This window comes from Balaenoptera borealis (assembly GCF_965194805.1).
Source record: "Balaenoptera borealis genome assembly, chromosome: 2".
Classification (NCBI taxonomy): Eukaryota; Metazoa; Chordata; class Mammalia; order Artiodactyla; family Balaenopteridae; genus Balaenoptera; species Balaenoptera borealis.
In genome coordinates this window covers 104,772,569-104,791,774 of record NC_138867.1, presented here as the reverse complement: position 1 = coordinate 104,791,774, position 19,206 = coordinate 104,772,569, and the positions used below count along the sequence as shown (strand labels likewise).

The 19,206-nt window shown below is 39.3% G+C and overlaps 1 protein-coding gene across 1 annotated transcript in view; it reads left to right on the top strand.

Annotated features, from left to right (window-relative positions):
* Positions 1 to 10,658: 10,658 nt before the first annotated feature.
* Positions 10,659 to 19,206, top strand: part of LOC309623664 (uncharacterized protein) — a 769,197-nt gene continuing 760,649 nt past the window's right edge. Inside the window, exon 1 of the mRNA XM_082380758.1 lies at positions 10,659 to 11,213. Coding sequence (XP_082236884.1) covers positions 11,208 to 11,213 — 6 coding nt within the window. The 5' untranslated portion in view covers positions 10,659 to 11,207. The remainder of the gene's footprint in view (positions 11,214 to 19,206) is intronic.

Sequence of the window (19,206 nt, the reverse complement as noted above, 5' to 3'; positions counted from 1 at the left end):
AGTTAATAAAATCTAACTTACAATAATTTATTCAATTCCAACTTGATTGTACAATGGTTAAAATTAGAAATTTGTTGGTGCTTATTTTAAAGTATCTGTGTGGTCACATTTTTGATAAAAGTGCCATGTGTGGTTGGGAGAACCATATATTCTCTAATTGTTGGGTACACGTCCTGTTTATGTTTTTTAAGTCAAGTATGTAATTTAAAATTTTATATATTTACCAAGTTTTTGTCAGTTTGAACTATCCATAACTGTAGTATATGTATTGAAATGTTCCATTATAGTGATGGATTTTCTAATTTTTATCTGTAGTCTTACCATTTTGTTGTTTTATATATTTTGAGTCTTTATTTGGTGTAGGTAATTTTTGAATTTTTACGTGTTTCTGTTGAGATGAATCTTTTATCATAGTGACATACTTTGTTTCAAAAATATGTATTTCTTAAGTCCATTTTTTTCTGAATTAATATATTTCTGCTTTCTTTGGTTCATGTTGACCTTGTATATTTTTTCTCCTTTTACTTTCAGCTTTATCAACTTTCATCCTTTTACTTCCAACCTTACCATATCCTCATTTTAGAACTTTGTTTTGTGAATAGCATATAATCAGTCTGATTATCTATATTCCTTACCTGAAAATTTTGATTCATTTACATTTATTTTTATTACTAGTAAATTTGGATTTATTTCTATCCTATTACTTTGTAGTTTTTCTATATCTTGACTTTTTCGGTTGCTCTTTCTCCAAATTGTTTGAGTTTATTTGTTTCTTTTCTTATTCTATTTTTTTCTTCCACTTGTTTGGAAGATATAGACTATGTTTTTTTTTAGGGTGACACTTAAAATTCTACTATGTATATTTATCTTAACAAAGTCCAAAGTCATTCTTACCTAAATGCTTTTGCAAACAATACAAGAACTTAAAAATACTTGATATCCTCATAACCTACCCCCTGATTACCTTCTATTTTTGTCCATTATTTTAGACATGAACATCATTATTATTTTATACAATTTTTTTAGATTTACATACATGTTTTCCAGTTTCTTTTTTCCCCCATTTTCTTTTTGCATCTTAGATATTCTGTACTGAGCAGTTTCTTTACTTCAGAAAATAAGGAAACAAATCTTCCACAAGTAAAAGTCTGCTGAGTAAGCTCTGTTAGTATTTGTTTATTTAAACATATCTTAATTTTATCCTCATTCTTAAAGGATAATTGCTGGATATTTTGTTTTAGGTTCATGTTTATATCTCTTAGCCTTTTGATGACATTCTTCCACTATCTTCTAGCTTTCATTACTGCTGTCAAGAATCTTGCTGTCCATCAAATTGTTTCTCTGCAGGCGATAGACCTTTTTCTTTATATACTTTATAATCCTTTATTTCGATATTGGGTCATTGGTATTTTGCTGTTTTGCTATCATATGTCTAAGTGTGAGTTCATTTTTATTTACGCTGTTTGATAAAAGTTTTGCATGCTATATCTGAAGAATTTTGCCTTTCATCAGTTACAGAATGTTGTTAGATAGTCTCTTCTTGAATACTGCCTCACCTCCATTCTTCTCATTCTCTTCTTCTGAGAATAGAGTTAGATGATTTCTTAACCTTCTCATTTTATCCTCCATGCTTCATCCTCTCTGTGCTATGCTGTAACTTTTAAATATCTGTCACTCAGTTCTCTAATTTTTTCTTCAGCTATATATAATCTGCTGTCCAGTATTTCAATTGAATTTTAAATTTAAACACTCATGTTTTTTATTTCTAAAAGTTTGGTTTGATTCTTATTCAAATCTTTCTGATAATTTTATAAAGACTCTTGTTGATTGCTAATTTTAAAAAATTACATGTTGTAAAAAACATTTCATATTTTATCTTCTCTATCTTAGAATTATTTTAATATTGAAATTATCAGGACACTAAATCTATGGATTTTTGTCTCTGCTGAATTCACTTATAGCTACTGTTTCCTTGTGTGTTTGTTGATTTTTGTTGCTTTTATTATGAGCTCCTATTTAGTTCAACTTAATCCCTAGGAGTCATGTGAGCCTAAATTGGGGATGGTTTCTTTCAGGGAGGATTTGCATTTGCTACTCCTTAGAACTAGGAGTGAAGTGCTACTGACCTGGGACTTCTTTAGCTTATTTGGAGGATCCACGCTAAAGCATATTTTCCAGATTCAGCTCCCCCAACTTGCAGCATTCACAAAACTCAGCCACCTCAACCCTGTACTAATACTGGAATTTACCCTCGGGTTAGTTCCAGATTTTGTGTTCTTATCATACACCCTTCCAGCTTTGGTATCATCTTGCTATTCCTTTTCTATTTCTTTTTGTCTTCCTTTTAAGATTTTCCTCACTTTGGTGTTCTCTGCCTTGCTTTAAAAACTTGTTGTCATAGTTAATCTAGGATCAGTGTGTTCCTAGTCCTCTGTATTGCCAAAATCTGATATATCCCAGGTCTTCTTCACTTACAGCAATAAACACAGCTCTCAGGGTCTTTATTTTCACACATACTTTTTGAGCACTCACCATGTGCCAGGATCTGTGTTAAGTGCTATACGGAAGATATTCTTGTTCTTGAGAGCTTGGAATCTGGTAGAAAAAATGGACATGTATACCAGAAATTATTCTACAAGGCAACATGAAATATGTACTAAAATAGAGGCACAACTATGGTGCACAGCAAAGGCTAGGGAGTGAAGGCTTGACTACCACTGGGAAAGGCTGTGAACTGTAAGCCTTTCAGGATCAAGCTCATGCATTGAATATAAGCTTCCATTTCATAACAGTCCAAGGGTATGCAGCTGGGCAGGAGTTAAATCAAGTCTCTTTCATGTTAAGAGTGACTGATGTGAAGGGCACAAGCTTCCTGCAGAAATCTGAGGAAACATTCCAGACAGACCATATGGCTCTTCTAGTCACAAACCTCCACTTGTACTAGGAAATTATTTAGAAGGTGCATGGTTGAGAGAAGGTGGAACACTTAGGTATTTCAAATATTTCTCAGGAAAAAAAAATAACCAATGCTTATCTGCTCTAAAAGGGAACTTCTAATGTGACTACTGTTTGTATACTGGTGTTTTCCATTATAACCCCATTTAAGAAGGTTGTAACTTGACTGTAAAAATTTCCTCTAGATGAAAACTTGGCATACCAGAGTGCTCCCTTTGAATAATGCCCATCTTAAAAAACAAACAAACAGATTTGGTTTGCATTAGCCAAACTGTTTGAAAGTCAGAAGACAACAAAGCCCTTAGTATTGGAGATATAGATGTTTGCATTCTTTACTGCATGAAAGCTAAAACAAACAAACAAACAAACAAGAATCAAACTTATTTGTCTTCTTAATGTGCACCCCAGGGATGATCAGAAGAATCAATATATTTAATACTAAGCAATTCTGCTTTGCATTAAAAAACTAAAAGGAGACACTACGGGATGGAGAAGGATGTTCCACTCGAAGGCAGTCACATGCTGTATCAGACCCTTGGGACAAAGCTGGAGCTGTTGTTTACTTGGTAACCTCAGTTTTCACATGCCTCTTTTCTTGAGGTGCTGAATATAATTCTAGTGACTAATGCTACGTAATCCTGGATATGAAAAAGTGACTTGAGAAAGCCATCTGGTCTACCACCAAAGCATGCGTTGGCTCTTTTGTATCCAGAGTGAGTTGGTATGTGTATCTACAAAGTGGTGCCTTTCTAAGAATTGTGAAGGATACATTGGATTATATGCCGTCAATTCTCAACTTAATGGCTGGCTGTAGATTCTAACTGTGGAGTGAGATGTGACTCTCTGAGCTGTGATAATAGCAACAGGAAGTAGAAGAAAATTTTATTCTTGCCCTTTAAAGTTATAGAGCTAAAGAGGAAATTAGAAAAAGGGAGAGCAGATTAGTGTTTGCTAGGGGTTAAAGAGGAGGCCTGGGACAGAAAGTGGGTGTGGCTATAAAAGGGCAACATGAGGGATTCTTGTGGTGATGGAAAAGTTCTATATTTCAACTGTATCAATGACAATATTTTGGTGGTGATATTGTACTCTAGTTTTTGAAGATATTACTATTGGGGTGGGGGACTGGGTAAAGGGTGCATAGAATTTCTCTGCATTGTTTCTTTTTTTAAAAAATTAATTTTTTTCCAGCTTTACTGAGATATAATTGACTTGTAGCTCTTAAACTAATTAAACAAGGAGGCCATTAGACTGAGGTGGCTCTAATAACTTAGTAGTCTGCGTAAGCAAAGCAAAACCTAAGCCCATAATACCTCAAGGTGAAGAAATCAAAACCTAAAGACAACCAATCACAAACAGCTATTTTGGCTTTCCCAAATAAGGCAACCACGTAAGCTGTAGCCAATCAGATAATTTCCTTACTTTGCTTCCACCTCTTCTCTATAAAAGTCTCTCCCCAGCTCCTATCTGTGGAGTACTCCCAACCACTTCCAGTTTGTTGCTGCCCAATTTGAATCACGTTTTGATCAAATAAATTTTTGAAAGTTTAATATACCTCAGTTCATCTGTTAACATAACACTGTGTAAGTTTAAGGGGTGCAATGTGATGGTTTGATACACCTGTGTATTGCTAAATGATTACCACAATAAGGTTAGTTATCCATCATCTCACATAGTTCATACATACAATGTGTGTGTGTGGGTGTATGTGTGTGTGTGAGAGAGAGAGAGAGAGAGAGAAAACTTTTAAGATTCACTCTCTGAGTAACTTTCAAATATACAATACAGTATTGTTAACTGTAGTCACCATGCTGTACATTACATCCCCAGGGCTTATTCATCTTATAACTGGATGTTTGTACCCTTTGACCGTCTTCACCTGTTTGCCCTACCTCCCACCCCTTTGTATTATTTCTTACAATTTCATGTGAATCTATAATTATACCAAAATTAAAAGTTTAATTAAAAATAATACTATGTTTACTTGAACAATACATATTATAAAAAGCAAAAGTGGGAACAACATGGCATCTTATAGAACAGGGATCAGTAAGCTATGGCCGGCAGGCCAGGTCTGGCCCACTGCCTGTTTTTGTAAATAACCTTTTATTGGAACACAGCCTTGCTGGTTAACTTATCTATTGTCTGTGGCTGTGATTTACTGCAGTGGCAAAACTGAATAGTTGCAATGGAGACTATAGGACCCACAAAGCCTAAAGTATTTACTATCTTGCCCTTTATAGAAAAAAATTTGCTGATCCCCTAATCTAGAGTGTAAGCTCTATAAGAGCAAGTAAAGCATCTGATCAGCTTGTTCATCACTGTATGCCTGGCACACTGCCTAGTGTGCTGTGGGTGCAAAATCATCTTTTGCTGAATTAAGGAAGCAGCGTATTATGAAATGTGAGTTTGCCATGGAGAGAATAATTGAAAGAATTTAAAACGTCCTCTTGGGATCGTGACTGTACATTTTCTGAAGGCAATGACAACAGAAAAACAGTGATGTGATGCCTGCTGCCTTTTGTAGACCGATAAAGGAAGAGGATTTCAGGTCTTACGTAAGCCTGTTGTACCTATGTTGAGACCAGTGAAATAGAAAAGAGTTTTTAAAGGCACGAATTAACTGTGTAGAGGGTCTAATGTAATTCTAATTCACCATTAGTCAGGCATATTATTTTCCTTTTAGGTTCACAACATGTAGCAATAGTTCAGGCTTGAGATACACTTGTAGTTAAGTCACTAAAACTGATGAATTTGGTCAGAAGATTGACACCTGTTTATAGGGAAGGCACCTTATTATCTCATTATTGTGACATCTCACTTGTTCAAGAGGAGAATTGTTGAAAACAGGAGTGAGATAATTCAAAAATTTAAGTTGGCCATAGTTTTGAAATTTTGATGATACCAATGAAGCTTTCCATTTAAATGGAATCTTTAGCAAATATTCTGCAAGGTGAAACTGTCCTTTGATAATATAAGCTTCTAAATTGCTAGCTAAAATTTGACTTTCTCTAAGGGTGGGATAATTTGATCATACTAGAGCCTCAAGAATAATTTCCAGGGATTATGGTTGCTGTTGGGAAGATGAGAAGAAGAAGTAATGAAAGCAGAGTTTGGAGCCACACAAAACTGGATTTGAATCTCTGGGCCAGGAACAATTTAATTATTCTTGCTGGGGCTCATCTGAAATGAGAAAATGATTCCTGTCTCAGAAGGATGTTCTGAGGATTAAATAAGGATGGAGCATGCTTAGGACATAGTACCTACTCACAGACATTCATCAAATGGTAGTGCCCTTTCTTTGGGCCAAAAGACAAAAGAAACAGAGGTGAGAGGAAGGAGGGTCTTCCAGGTGACTGCCGAAAGGAATACTATCCCCTGAATGACACTATGTCTTAGCTGTTTCCCTGGGGGATATTAGGACTGTTATTTGTATTGTGCCTGAAGCATCGCTGTGTAGTCTACCTAAATGGTGGGCCTGCACTATGTCTCTGAAAGATCATTTTATTCATGGAATGTAACATAGGTGCCTCAACAAAACAAACACAAAACCCTCTCCTTGGTGTGGTACATGGAGCTAAAGAGAAGTTTCCAGTGAAACTCTTGTTTGCTGATGCTGGCCTAACATGAAGACTGCACGGCTGAACAGGCTGAAATTCATTCATTTTGTTCCTTGGTGCATCCCAACTCCTCCATTTTTGGCATTTTGTCTCAACCCGTGGGTATATGGTTGCCCAAGTTGTTTGATTAAAATATGTGTGTGTGTGTGTGTGTGTGTGTGTGTGTGTGTGTGTTTAGGAGGGGTAACAACTGAAAATTTAATAGTAAAAATAGATCTCATTCCCTTAGGAATTCAGGAGAATAAGTCTGAAACCTGGTCTGGAACTGGCACTTCAGAGAGACTTCATAGCCAGTTGTCTAATTCTACCTAAGTAGGTTTTAACTTCTGATGTAGTATTGACATATCCATAACAGGAGCTATTGACCACTACACATATGTCTCATCTTTCTATTAGTATTTGATCTAACGTCATTGTTTGAAATTTAATAGTTAAGAGGGGAGTCCTTGAAAACATACGGTTGCAGCTACCAGCAGACATTGTTTTGAGAATGGCTAGTGGCATCCCGAGTCTGATATAGCTCAGAAATTCAAGTTCAACAATGCAGGAATGTGGGGACTTCCCTGGTGGTCCAGTGGTTAAGACTTTGCCTTCCAACGCAGGGGCTGCCGGTTTGATCCCTGGGCCGGCAGCTAAGATCCCACATGCCTCACAGCCCAGTTTGGCATTATGATATGAAATTTATCAGAGATCTGCACTTGCCAAAAGGTCCTTCACATAGATCTTCTTGAAGATGGAGCATTTTGCAAAGTGTTAGAGCACAACAGTAAGTATCTATAAATCACATAAAGACTTAAAAGGTCATGGTTATACATTGGATCACAATGTAAATGACAAAAGAAACCATTATTGCTGTTACATACAACATTTAAAAATAACTAGAATTGTGACTGATAAAATTTTACCAGGACATACTAGATTTTTAGGAATTCCATGTAATTTAACGTACTAATCAAACATTTCTCTCTGAGATGGCTCAAGGGCCTTCTAAAGCATCTCCAAGTTAGCTGGAGATCAAAAGAACTGTTAGAATTGGGCAAACAACACTTACTCACTGAACCAAAGTAAAGAGATTTCAAACAAAAATACAGATCACAGACACAGGCAAAGGAACTCACAAGCTGTTATCAAAAGCAGCATTCCAAGAAAACTTTGGAGGGAGAAACCAAATCCAGGCTTGCCCTAACCCACTTCCAACAAAATCCATCTTAGAAAATCCTGGTCATGCACAACTCTTTCCTCAGTGTTCCCTTTTCACAAATGTTCATCACCTTCTGTATCCAACTTATGTTGCCCCTTATTTTTTTCTGCATTCAGACACAACCAGCTCTAGTACAAAGTGACTTTCTTTTCTCTTTGTACCATCAGCCTGTTACCTAGCTGCTCACTTTGTTTATAACGTAGCTTCATAAATGCTTGAACGTATGGAACTACTTTTGTCTTTCTCTTCCTGTGACAAAATAACTCTAGCTGAAGGATAGTAGAGTCATTTAGGCTACCATTCAAAGGCCACCTTTCCTCATTTTTCAAGAATGTGTGTGTGTTTTTTAATTTATTTATTTTTGGCTGCATTGGGTCTTCATTGCTGCTCGTGGGCTTTCTCTAGTTGTGGCGAGCAGGGGCTACTCTTTGCTGTGGTGCGTGGGCTTCTCATTGAGGTGGCTTCTCTTGTTGCAGAGCACGGACTCTAGGCGTGCAGGCTTCAGTAGTTGTGGCACATAGGCTCAGTAGTTGTGGCTCGTGGGCTCTAGAGCGCAGGCTCAGTAGTTGTGGTGCACGGGCTGAGTTGCTCCATGGCATGTGGGACCTTCCCAGACCAGGGCTCGAACCCGTGTCCTCTGCATTGGCAGGCGGATTCTTAACCACTGCGCCACCAGGGAAGTCCCAAAATATGTGTGTTTTTTAAAAATAACTTTTTTGCTGTACAGCAGAAACTAACACAACATTGTAAATCAACTATACGCCAATAAAAATTAATTAAAAAAGAGCAAATAACAGTTGACTTTTACACAATTAGATAGCTTTTTATACCAGTAAAAGTGAACTATAATAAATTCCTGTCCCTAAACTAAAAAAAAACAAAAACAAACAAACCCTTTTTGTTACAAAGTCTATATTGTGATGGGAGTCCTTTTCTTTGATCGAGTTAAACATGAAACAGTGAGAAATTTCTCCGACAGTGTTTTGTCCTTTCCAAGCCTGAGGGTTTGACCTTGAGTTAGTTCCTGCAGCAACACCGTAGTTGCTGTTAGTTTTACAGGCTGCCTGTCCATGACAGTGGCCATTTTACACATTCAGCATGAGGCTAAATTATGATGAAGGATGTTTACCATGGATAGCAGTTTATTATTGTACTAAAACATATTTAAGGAGAAAATGTGACAAGAAGAAAGGTAGACAGAAGGTACTATGACTATCTAGGTACTGTGATTATTACCTTACCTAAGCTAGGGAAAAATAATAAAGCAAATCTCAGGCTGTAGACTGTGTCACCATTGGATAAATAGCTAATGTAAGAACACAAGCTCACCCCGTAACAAAACTACACAGCAGACACTAGGCATCGCCAGTATGGCACACACACTAGCTTTGCGTGTTTAGGAAATCTTTTAAAATTATTAGATGAAGCCAGTATATTTTCTTCATTTTCTTTTGTAGCTCTATTTGTCATGTTTGTGATTTCCAAGACCCAAAGCCACATTGCTAGAAAAATGTTCCACCACTGAACTCCTGTTTTCTCTTCCCCAAATCGCCATAAGTTTCACTCTGAATTATTTGATTCACTTTATAAATGTTGAATATTATAGGGAGAACTAGAACTGAGGAATGGTGTCCTTCCAGCTGGTATGTTAATTGGACACTGTTTATTCAACAGCAGCGTTAAGAATATAAAAGCCTCATCCCTAGTCCTCTCTGAAAAGCCTCTGTGAGTAATAGCACTTCTATAAAACTTAAGGCCTGAATGTTTCTTGCTTATGAGTAACATAGTATTAACATATTAAAATCTAGTAACCGGTACTAGAATATGTGTTCGGAAAGCCTGTCAAAGTGCTAATGGTAGTAGTTTTGGAAACTCCACATCTGCCACCGGATTAATTACTCACATAAAACATTATCATTTCCTCACATCTCCTCTGAGAAGGAGCGGCTGCTAGAGTGATTTATGGCCCTGAGTGATATACAAAGGAATAAATGGGAATGAGACCCAGTGGACTGAGAAATCCGATCTTGATTCATATTAGAACAAGTTGAAGGACCTCGGTGGTGTAACATTTATTTCTTGAGGCCCATAGGCAATTAAAAAGAAATGTCTGGCACAAACTCTGGGAAACTAACTGTTTAAATGGCCACGACTGCCTTCCCCCAGAGGCCTTTGTATGGGAGAAGATGCGGGTGGAGGTAAAGCTAGGTCACAGTGAACCTGGCCGCCAGGGGTTGATGAACTGGCTGCTATTTATCGATGCCAGGTTTTCTAGGTCCTCCAACCTGTTGTTTTCATTTGTTGAAGTACAGATCAGAGGTGACTTCCAAGGTCTGCCCTGGCTTCTCTCCCTCTTACTGGTCTACTTTCTGCTTGATGTCAGGGTGATGTGAATTCCATTTTCAGAGGATGGAGGCAAAGAAAAGTGTAAGAATTTGAAAGAAAATTTATTGTTTATAATTAAAACTAGGAGATGACAGTTCAAAGGTGAGAACCCAGCCTGCAATTAAGGCTGGTGAGAAGACTTAAACAAGCTATTATATGGCAATTAGCACAAATGGGAACAGGAGGTAATCTGTTGATTGCGTCTCTGAGCGTCTCTCATGTGGTCCATCATTCCAATCAAGCATCTTTGTCAGTCCCCAAACCACCTCCATTTTACAATAAATTGGCCAACCTGTTTCTGGTTCTTCTGTGTTTCAGATGAGAGTGAAATGGACTTCCCAAATAAAACAAATCCTTGGGTTTAGAAAATTCATCCCATTTCTTTGTTGTCTAATTTCCCTTTTTTGTTTCCCCCCAAAGGCCTCTTTTGGCAGGGGTGGGGGGGTGGGAGGGGGAGGGCAGATTTTCACAACTGGGACTTGGGAGGTTAAAGCTATGGCACGTACTAAAGAAACCAAGACAATTCTCAAAGTCTTTCAGCATCATTATAATTAGAGAAGCAATTACAGTGAAGTTAGTGGTAATTTAAATTGATCAGCTGGATATCAGATGATGAGTTGTTTGGAACTGGCACATCTAATGAATATCTACTTGGTGAGCAGACTTGCCTTTCAGTAAACAAAGATAAAACCTGGCCCCTGGCTGGCCAAATTCATGAGCCTGTGAACCTGTGGGAATACTATTTATGCAGGCGACACAAAGCTTAGCCCTGTGGGTTTTTCAGGGAGAATAACATTGGAAGTGCATCCTGTTGAGTCTGTGCCCCCCCAGTTAAATTTCTGCTGCATTGATTAAGTATGTAAGTACTACTCTTTTCACGGAAAATCTTGGGAGAATCTATTAGAACCTTACGTTGTATTCTTAAAGTATCCACGTTTTTATCTCACTTGAGTATATGTCCTTTTTCATTAGATACAATGTAGCCCAGTGGTTTGCTGATTTTCCAAGGACTTAACACAAGCCTATGCAGAATCATCTTGGCCCTGAGGATGGAGGTAACAAGGGAGGTGGGGATGGACAGAGGGAGGGGGTGACAGAGAAAGAGAGGGAGAGAGAGAAATGTGAATGACTATGTTTTGTTGAGAAATTATGAATTGTTATGAATTGAATCTTGAGGTTTGAGCTGTTGTTTGCTGCTACTGGGACCCCAAGAGCCGTGTTGAAACTTGAATTTTGTGGTTAAACCTTGACATTTTATAGAATTCAAAAGAATTTCTTGGACCCTATTGTCCATGCATCATGACATCACTGACCTTTTAAGGTATTAGCGCTACTATTTAAGGCATTGAGATTTTGTCTTATTATGTGTCCTTTGATATCAGAAATCTGCATCCTGGGTGATTTAATATTGCCCCGTTTTGGCTTTAAGGCTTAGGAAGCAATAGATCTAGTGAATGTAATTTCTCAAACCTTGAATAAAAACATTGGGGGGAAAAAAAAAAGACCTAGCAGGAATTCTGGCTTCCTTTCCTTCTCTCCTTTTTAATTCCGGTTACAGGGCTTATTATCATAAGTAAAAATCCTCTGAAGTTTACATCTTCTATTACATACTCTCAGTACTTCAAAATCCATGCATGTATTCTCACCAGAAGTGCTAAACTTTTGAGAGAAGCAGGTCTGAAGATTGAGTGTCTGGCTGGAAATCATTTACTATCAATGGTCACTCAGCTCAAGATAGTATCACTGAAATGACTTAGGAAGAAAAATCAATAATACTCACATATTGTGCAGTCCTCTTAGAGGATCATCTGTTTTACCTCACAAAAGTATTCCTTGTTCCAAATCATTCTTTTGAAATAAAAGAAGAAAAAAGACAACGTAAATCATAGCTCATTTTCCCTTATGCCCTTATTTTGAGGGTTTTTTTGTTGAGGGGGAACCAAGTCTCATGGAGAATAGATAGGAGCAGATACACGTAAGATGGAAGGCAAATGTGAGTGTACTTGTGTTTTAATTTCAATTTCTCATGTTCTCAACTGAGAAAAAAATTCACCTGGTGCATATTTAATAACATCTCAGTTTCAAAATTGTTGGACAAAGGAGAAATGGTTTTATCCCCATAGAATGGCTTTCATGAGTGGAGGAGTGACTACACACACAGACATATATAGTCACGTGTAGAGCTCAGTGGGTCATTGTCACTCTCACTTTCAGATAGACATTCACACTTTCATTGTTCCCTAAATTTAATTCTCACATATTTATCCCCTAGCCTGGATCTGGAACAAATTCTGGAACAGGGTTCTGATGAAATGAGGTGGGACTGGGCCTGTCTCATCTGGGAGAGGAATGAAATAGTTATTGGAGTGTGAAATTGGACGCCTCTGGAGCACACATATACCAAAAACTGGATGAAAGAGTCCGCTGGACCAGATTTCCCTCAATTTCACAAAAGGAAAAGCCTAGGAAGAATGGCCTAATCTTGCAATTGACTTGGAACTCTCCTTGGTGCTGAGATAGCACCTGAGGCAGTGCTCTCCACATGGTGCCGATCTAAGTGTGTTTGGTGGGTTGTGCTAGGGCAGTAATTCCTGTAGTCGGTCGCATACCATGGGGTTGCAGGAGCAAAGTGTTTTACAAGGAAAAAGGACACAACATTAAATAAGTTTGCACTCATGGTGAGAACATTATTCCTTCTGAAAGTCCTGTTCTCCACCCCTCCCATCAGTGTTCATGTGCCTGTTAGAACTCAGATGATCCCATCTCCTTCCACCCTCTCCTCCTTGTGTGCTTTATTTATTTTAATGAGATGAAAGATCTAGGTGTGTTTATTACTTTATCTGAATTTTACTTGCATCTCTGATGGCTAGCTTTGGAGGATTTCAGCTCCAGTTTTCATTTGAGAAACCTAATGCATCCCCTCATAGAAAGCACTAAAGGATGATTCCATTCTACTCTCTTCCTTTATTTTTGACACCTTCATTGGACATGTGCTTCAGTTGAACTATTCATCTCAGTAATACCAAACTCAGTTCAGAGAAAGCCAGGGCTAACTTGGACTTTCTTACATGTGCTTTCAGCTATTGCTTATTATCTACGCTTTGTGGTTCTCTTTCCGACTGATAACAGAAATGCCAACATGTTGGTGAAAATGGTGCTGTTCTAATAGCTTCCTCTGTCCTAAAATAGAATGATTAAAGCACTACAGCCTCTTCTTTTGCAGTGCATGTTTATTTAATGTAAATTGGCTGAAACACAGTTGGTAAATAGGGAATGGTGTCAGTGTAATGCACAAGTCATGTTGATTTGCATAGGATTTTCCCAGGGATGTTAATGTTTCGAAGTCATTGGGAGCAAGTTCCCTCACAATTAAAGTGAAAGCTTTGGCTGTATATGAAGACTTCAAGAAAAAAAGCTGAATATCCTGTAGAACCGACCACCTTTAGTGGTAGTTATGGCTGTTTAGTGGCTTCAAGATTGGCTATATTTTTCAACGTGTTAAGCTAGCTGAAGGAAACCAAAAGTATAGATAAAGAAGCCAAAAAGATATTTCCTCCTGTATTAAAACAAAAGTTGTGATTTTCAATTTTGACGAAACTGGTCTTTATTAGCAGCACATGCCTTCAAGGACTTATATCTGAAAGGGTGAAGCTGGGGCCTCAGGTTGAAGACTACAAATGACCAACTGATTGTGGTGTCACAATGCCATTGGAAAGTTAACTGTGTCAGTTAACTTATTTAAGTTAAACTGTGTCAGTTTATTTATGAGAGTTGTTATGCTTTTTGTTAGGGCTTTAATAACAAAGTTCCATAACTTTTGTCTCAATTTCCCTGACATTATTTTCCCCCAAAGTCCTGTTGCTTTTCACGTGCAATTTTACAGAATGCAAGGTTTTGGGGTATGCGTACATGAAGTTACCACAGAAATGCCTGTAGAACATCTTAAATAGTTCAAATTCATATCCTTGGGCCTGTGTGTAACCAAATGTTTCACCAGCACAGAAAAGGCAACTCACGACAGCACTGCATAGGAGATGCTGTAGTGAGAGGTGCTTGGCAAAGGAAGGGTCTCTAGTATTCCGCCCCTGGTGTCACAAATGCACTGGGCACCTACATTAGTGATTTTGGTGGCCTCTATATTCTTTTTCGTATCCTGTGGGAGAGAGATGCTGCTGATTGTGTTTTAGATGATTTAGGAAACTTTCAATCCAGGAGAGTTAGCCTTTGTTCCTCAACATGCTCTCTGTTGCATCTGAGATACAAGTAATCTCTCTCTTGAGTGTTGTGTCTGCTGCGGTCATTGCTGCTATGTTTCTATCTGGATACCTCAGAAAAAAAAGATTTGGGAATTTTGGCAGTTTGGAAAGTGGTGTTCATGTCCCTCAATTTATTTATTTGTAAAAAATTTTATTGAAGTATAGTTGATTTACAACGTTGTGTTAATTTCTGCTGTACAGCAAAGTGATTCAGTTATACATATACATTTTCATATTCTTTTCCATTATGGTTTATCACAGGATATTGAATATAGTTCCCTGTGCTGTACAGTAGGACCTTGTTGTTTATCCATCCTATGTACAATGGTTTGCATCTGCTAATCCCAAACTCCCAATCCCCCCTTCCCCTTGGCAACCACCCATCTGTTCTCTATGTCTGTGAGTCTGTTTCTGTTTCGTAGATGAGTTCATTTGTGTCCCCTCAATTTATTTATTTATTTATTATTTTAAAAACTCCATATTCAATTATTCACACCAAAGGATAGCCATTAAAATTATGAACATCTCTACATATATTTCATATTCTGTATCTTGACGCCTACGATATGAGGAGAATGAGATCCTTGTTCCAACTTAGCCACTAATGAGTTGTGCAACATCAGCCAGATGGCTTTCCCCCTGGGCTTTGGTTCTCAGAAACTAAAAATGAGGATAGCTTTTCCATCTCCATGTCCTTTCTTGGCCTGGCATGTAAAGCACCTGCCAGTTACCCTGCCCCTTTTCATGAGGTCTCAGAATAACTGCCATACCCGCCGTCTCTCTTCTGTGTTTGGCATCACTGGATCTGGCCAGTGATTGGTACCCTACTCAATGACAACCAACTCATAGGCTGTCCTGTGGCCCCAGAGGGATGTGGCCTGAGAGCTCAGCCCAGCCCCTCCACATGAGGTGACCGATCAGTCCTGTCACTTAAGTAGCCTGAACTCCAAACACTCAAAATTAGTTGGTAACATCAGGAGTAGGTGAACCAGAGACCCAGCTTTAGGGAGAACAGCTGCATCATCCCCCCACCCAACATGGAGCACCGGAGTGGGGAACAGCAGAAGTCAGCTGCTGAGTGGGCAAGATGCTTGATGCATCGTCTTGAATGGTACTCTGGCCTCTGTGAGACTTGACTGGGCTGAATTAGGATGATTTCCTGACTGCCTCACTTTCTAGTGAATCCTTATTTAATGGTATGTTTTACCACTTCCTGGCTCAGGGCTGAGGGTGGGGAGTTGGGCAAGCTTGAGCCCAGTTGCATCCACTTAACTGGTGCAGGGACTTTTTCTCCATACCACATGCTCTTCATGGGGAATACAGGTTCCCATCCTTCTTTGAGGGTTCATGGGTGTTCAGCGTCATTGAAACTTGGATTAGGTTACTGGGACTGAAAAATCTGGGGCTCTGGTTCTCCCAGAGGGTCACTGAGGATGTGCTGTCTGGTGTCCTGGCAAGGTCTTTGCCGGAGCAGTGGGAAGGAGAAGCAGGACAGCTCTTTGGAGCGGGGAGGTGCATCGCTCAAGGTGGGGACCGGACAGTCTGCAGAGGCTGACAGCTTCCCAGAGGCTGCAGTAACTCTCATGCAATCCCTGCTGGTAACAGAGGGCATATTCGAGGAGAAGAGGCCAGGCAGCCCAGGGACAATGATGTCACTCCTGCCTGATGGTCACTCCAAGCCCCTCCTCACTGAAGGCCTGCTCATGTCCCCTCCTTTTGGTTCTCTCCTCATCACCCCTCTCTCCCCAAGTCTTGGGAAGCCCGAGAATATCTTGGTGCCTACATGGGGGAAGGGTGGTAGATCTCATTCCTCTTGCCTTTTATGTGTTTTGAGTCCTGTCTAGTCTTCTAGCTTTAAGATCCTAGAATCTTGAGATCCAAACCAGTCATGAGCCTCCTTTTTCTTTGCACTTTGCTGCAGCGACACTCTCAGGAGGCAGTGAATGCCATGGGCCTAGCTGCTTGAATGGAGGATGAGACAGGGGAGTGAGGTTGAGAGCCTGGGCCATAATGAAGAAAGGATAAAAAGAACTCTGGTTAATTAACATGTGCAACGGATCCCATGACCTTTTGGAAGTAACCTGAGCACATGTCTCTTTTGTGCATCCTGAAAGAGCCTAATATACTTTCTTTGAGTTTCTGTGGAGCAAAAACGGTTTCAACCTCAGTGAGTGGGCCCTCTATTTCAGGTAATGTGATAAGTTATAGTATATCTAAGTTACTTGGGAGGCCTTTGAAATTTGTTAAGATGTAACCTGTAATACTGAAATGGAGGAAGATAAATGGAGACCATTAAAGCCCTAAGATATTGATCAAATAATACCTTGGCTATTGAACTTCTATTTAGGAGGGATCCAAGTCTAACAATTTATTCAAGAGCCAAACCAAAGACAAAAACTTGGAAATGAACAAAATCAACAGGATAGAATCTCGGATTTGAAACATGAAAGCAACTGCATGTTGTGTTAAATCACCCACCAAGCTTTCTCTTGAACACATTCAATTACAGGTGAAGTTCCTCATGAAGATGAACAATTGCAATCAAATGGAATGAGCTAGAGAGGACCTCAAGGCCAGGGGCCATATTTGCCAAAGAGGCTTTGAAAAATAACAAAAATAGGTAATGATAAAATCTTCCAGTTTTTGAGAAGGGCAATTTTGATCATCTGGTATATGTATTGCTGCTTTTGTAAATAGTCGCTAGCAAATACACATCTTTTCTGTCCTGCAATTTGAGTAAATTAAATGTTTTGTACAAGGAATAGTAATAAGCATTGTGTCAGAACAAAATGCACCATCAGTACTGTCTCTCTCCCTGGGAAGAACTCAGTCTGTAATAGCTCAGGACACCACATAGCCTAGGAAGGTAGGATTATTTAAGGAGGTTCTTATGCTGAGGACAAAGGACAAAGAAGAAAGGTCACTTACATTCTACAGTTACTCACCAGGTAAAGATGTAAAGAAATAGGAAGTGTTACTGAAATGAAGTGTATCTAAAATAAGACAAATGTCTTATTTGTGGTTCAATCAACCATCACAATGAAACCTTGAACCAACATTCTTGGATAACTGTGAAGATACATTAACTTTCTATTGATCAGCATTTTGTCTTAAATGTTTTCTTTTAAGAAATGAATGTCCATAATCATATTTCACCCTGAGCTTACACATCCAACTGTCTGGCCCTATAGTTATAGATACATATCATTGTGTCTATTAGATTGTAACCGATGAAGTATAAGGGCCACAACTGTTTCATCTTTGAGTTGCCCACAGTGCCTCATCCATAAGGGATCAGTAAATATTTATTGAACTTAACATACTTTATTAACCCTCATGCAATCCCTGCCTTGTCTCCTAAAACTCTGTAACATGTATAATGTATTTAGTCTTTATTTATTGAACAGCTACTACATGCTGTGGCAAGGACTGTTTAATACATGCGGTGATCAAGCTAGCATGAGGCGTCTTCTTTTGGAGCTTAAGTTCATGTCGAGGGAGGCAGACAGGCAACACCTCCATGATCCAGGTGATCTGGACCCTGCAGCAGGCTTTCTGTTATATGGGGTCCTGCTCTAGTCATGGACAAGGAGTCCTGCGGCCAATGGAATAACTTCCACCTAAAGCACACTGCCTCCACCCCTTCTCCAGGTGTCCAAGATGGGAATTCCTGCCTAAACAGTTCCAGCAGCTTCCTAGGCATGGATTGGCCTCTTTCCAGATCCACCTCTCTGGAGCAGATAACATTGACCCTATAGGCTCTGCCAGGCCCATGGATTGGCTGGGGGCAATAGGTTCAGAAAGGGCTCGTGAGTAGAGCTTGGGTGTATGAGCTACAGTGTCTAAATGCATGTATGGCTCCTCTCAGTCATGATAGAACTGGGAATGGGAGGAAAGGAGAAAGGAAACCATAGTCTAGGGCTTTCCATTTGTAATCTTGTCCCAACCCCACATCTATCAGGAGTGAGTCTGCACGTAGGTAAATAAATAAGCAGGTTGAAGGAAGGAAACATTGGGTGTTAACGACACTCCCAAAACTAGGTTGCTTAGCGAAAGCTTCCCAGAGACACTGACTTGTAAAGTATGTACTGAAGAATAAGTAGGAGCAAGAGTATTCTAGGGATAGGGAACAGTGAGATAAAGGGGAAGAGTATGGCCTATTCAGAGACCTGCATATTCAGTAAGGCTGAATCACGTATATATGTGTCTTCGTGTGTGTGCGGGGAGTGGGAGGGGAGTGGGGGAAGCTGAGTTGGGCAAGGATGAAGTCCAAAAGATAAGGAGATGAGGTTGGAAAGGCTGGTAAGAGCTAGACCATGAAGACCTTGCTGGACTGACTTAGGAGTTTATCCTAAGGGCAGTCAATGAGAAGGCATTGATGGGTTTTAATCTGGGGGAGTTTGACATTTCAAAATGTATCTCTCTAAGCTTGCAGAGAACAGACTGGAGACGATGGTGGGCTAAGCTGGGGTGGGGGGAGACATGGGTAAAGAGAGAAGTGGACAGAGTCAAGAGATATTTAGGAGGTGAATTTGATAGGATTTTGTGATAGATTGAATGGGAGATGATAATGACAGAGACAGAGGGGTTAAGGATGACTTGAGTTTTCTGGATTAGACCACAGAGATGTTAGTGCTGGCATTGACTGAGTCGTGAGGCATAGGAGGAGGGAGAGTTGAAGAGATATGATCAGTTACTACCTTAGTTTTTAGCTCCTTTTCTTGGATGGAGCCTCTCACCTAGATTCACAGGGCATAGGGACAAAGGACCCTAAAGAGAAGCCATTGGATGT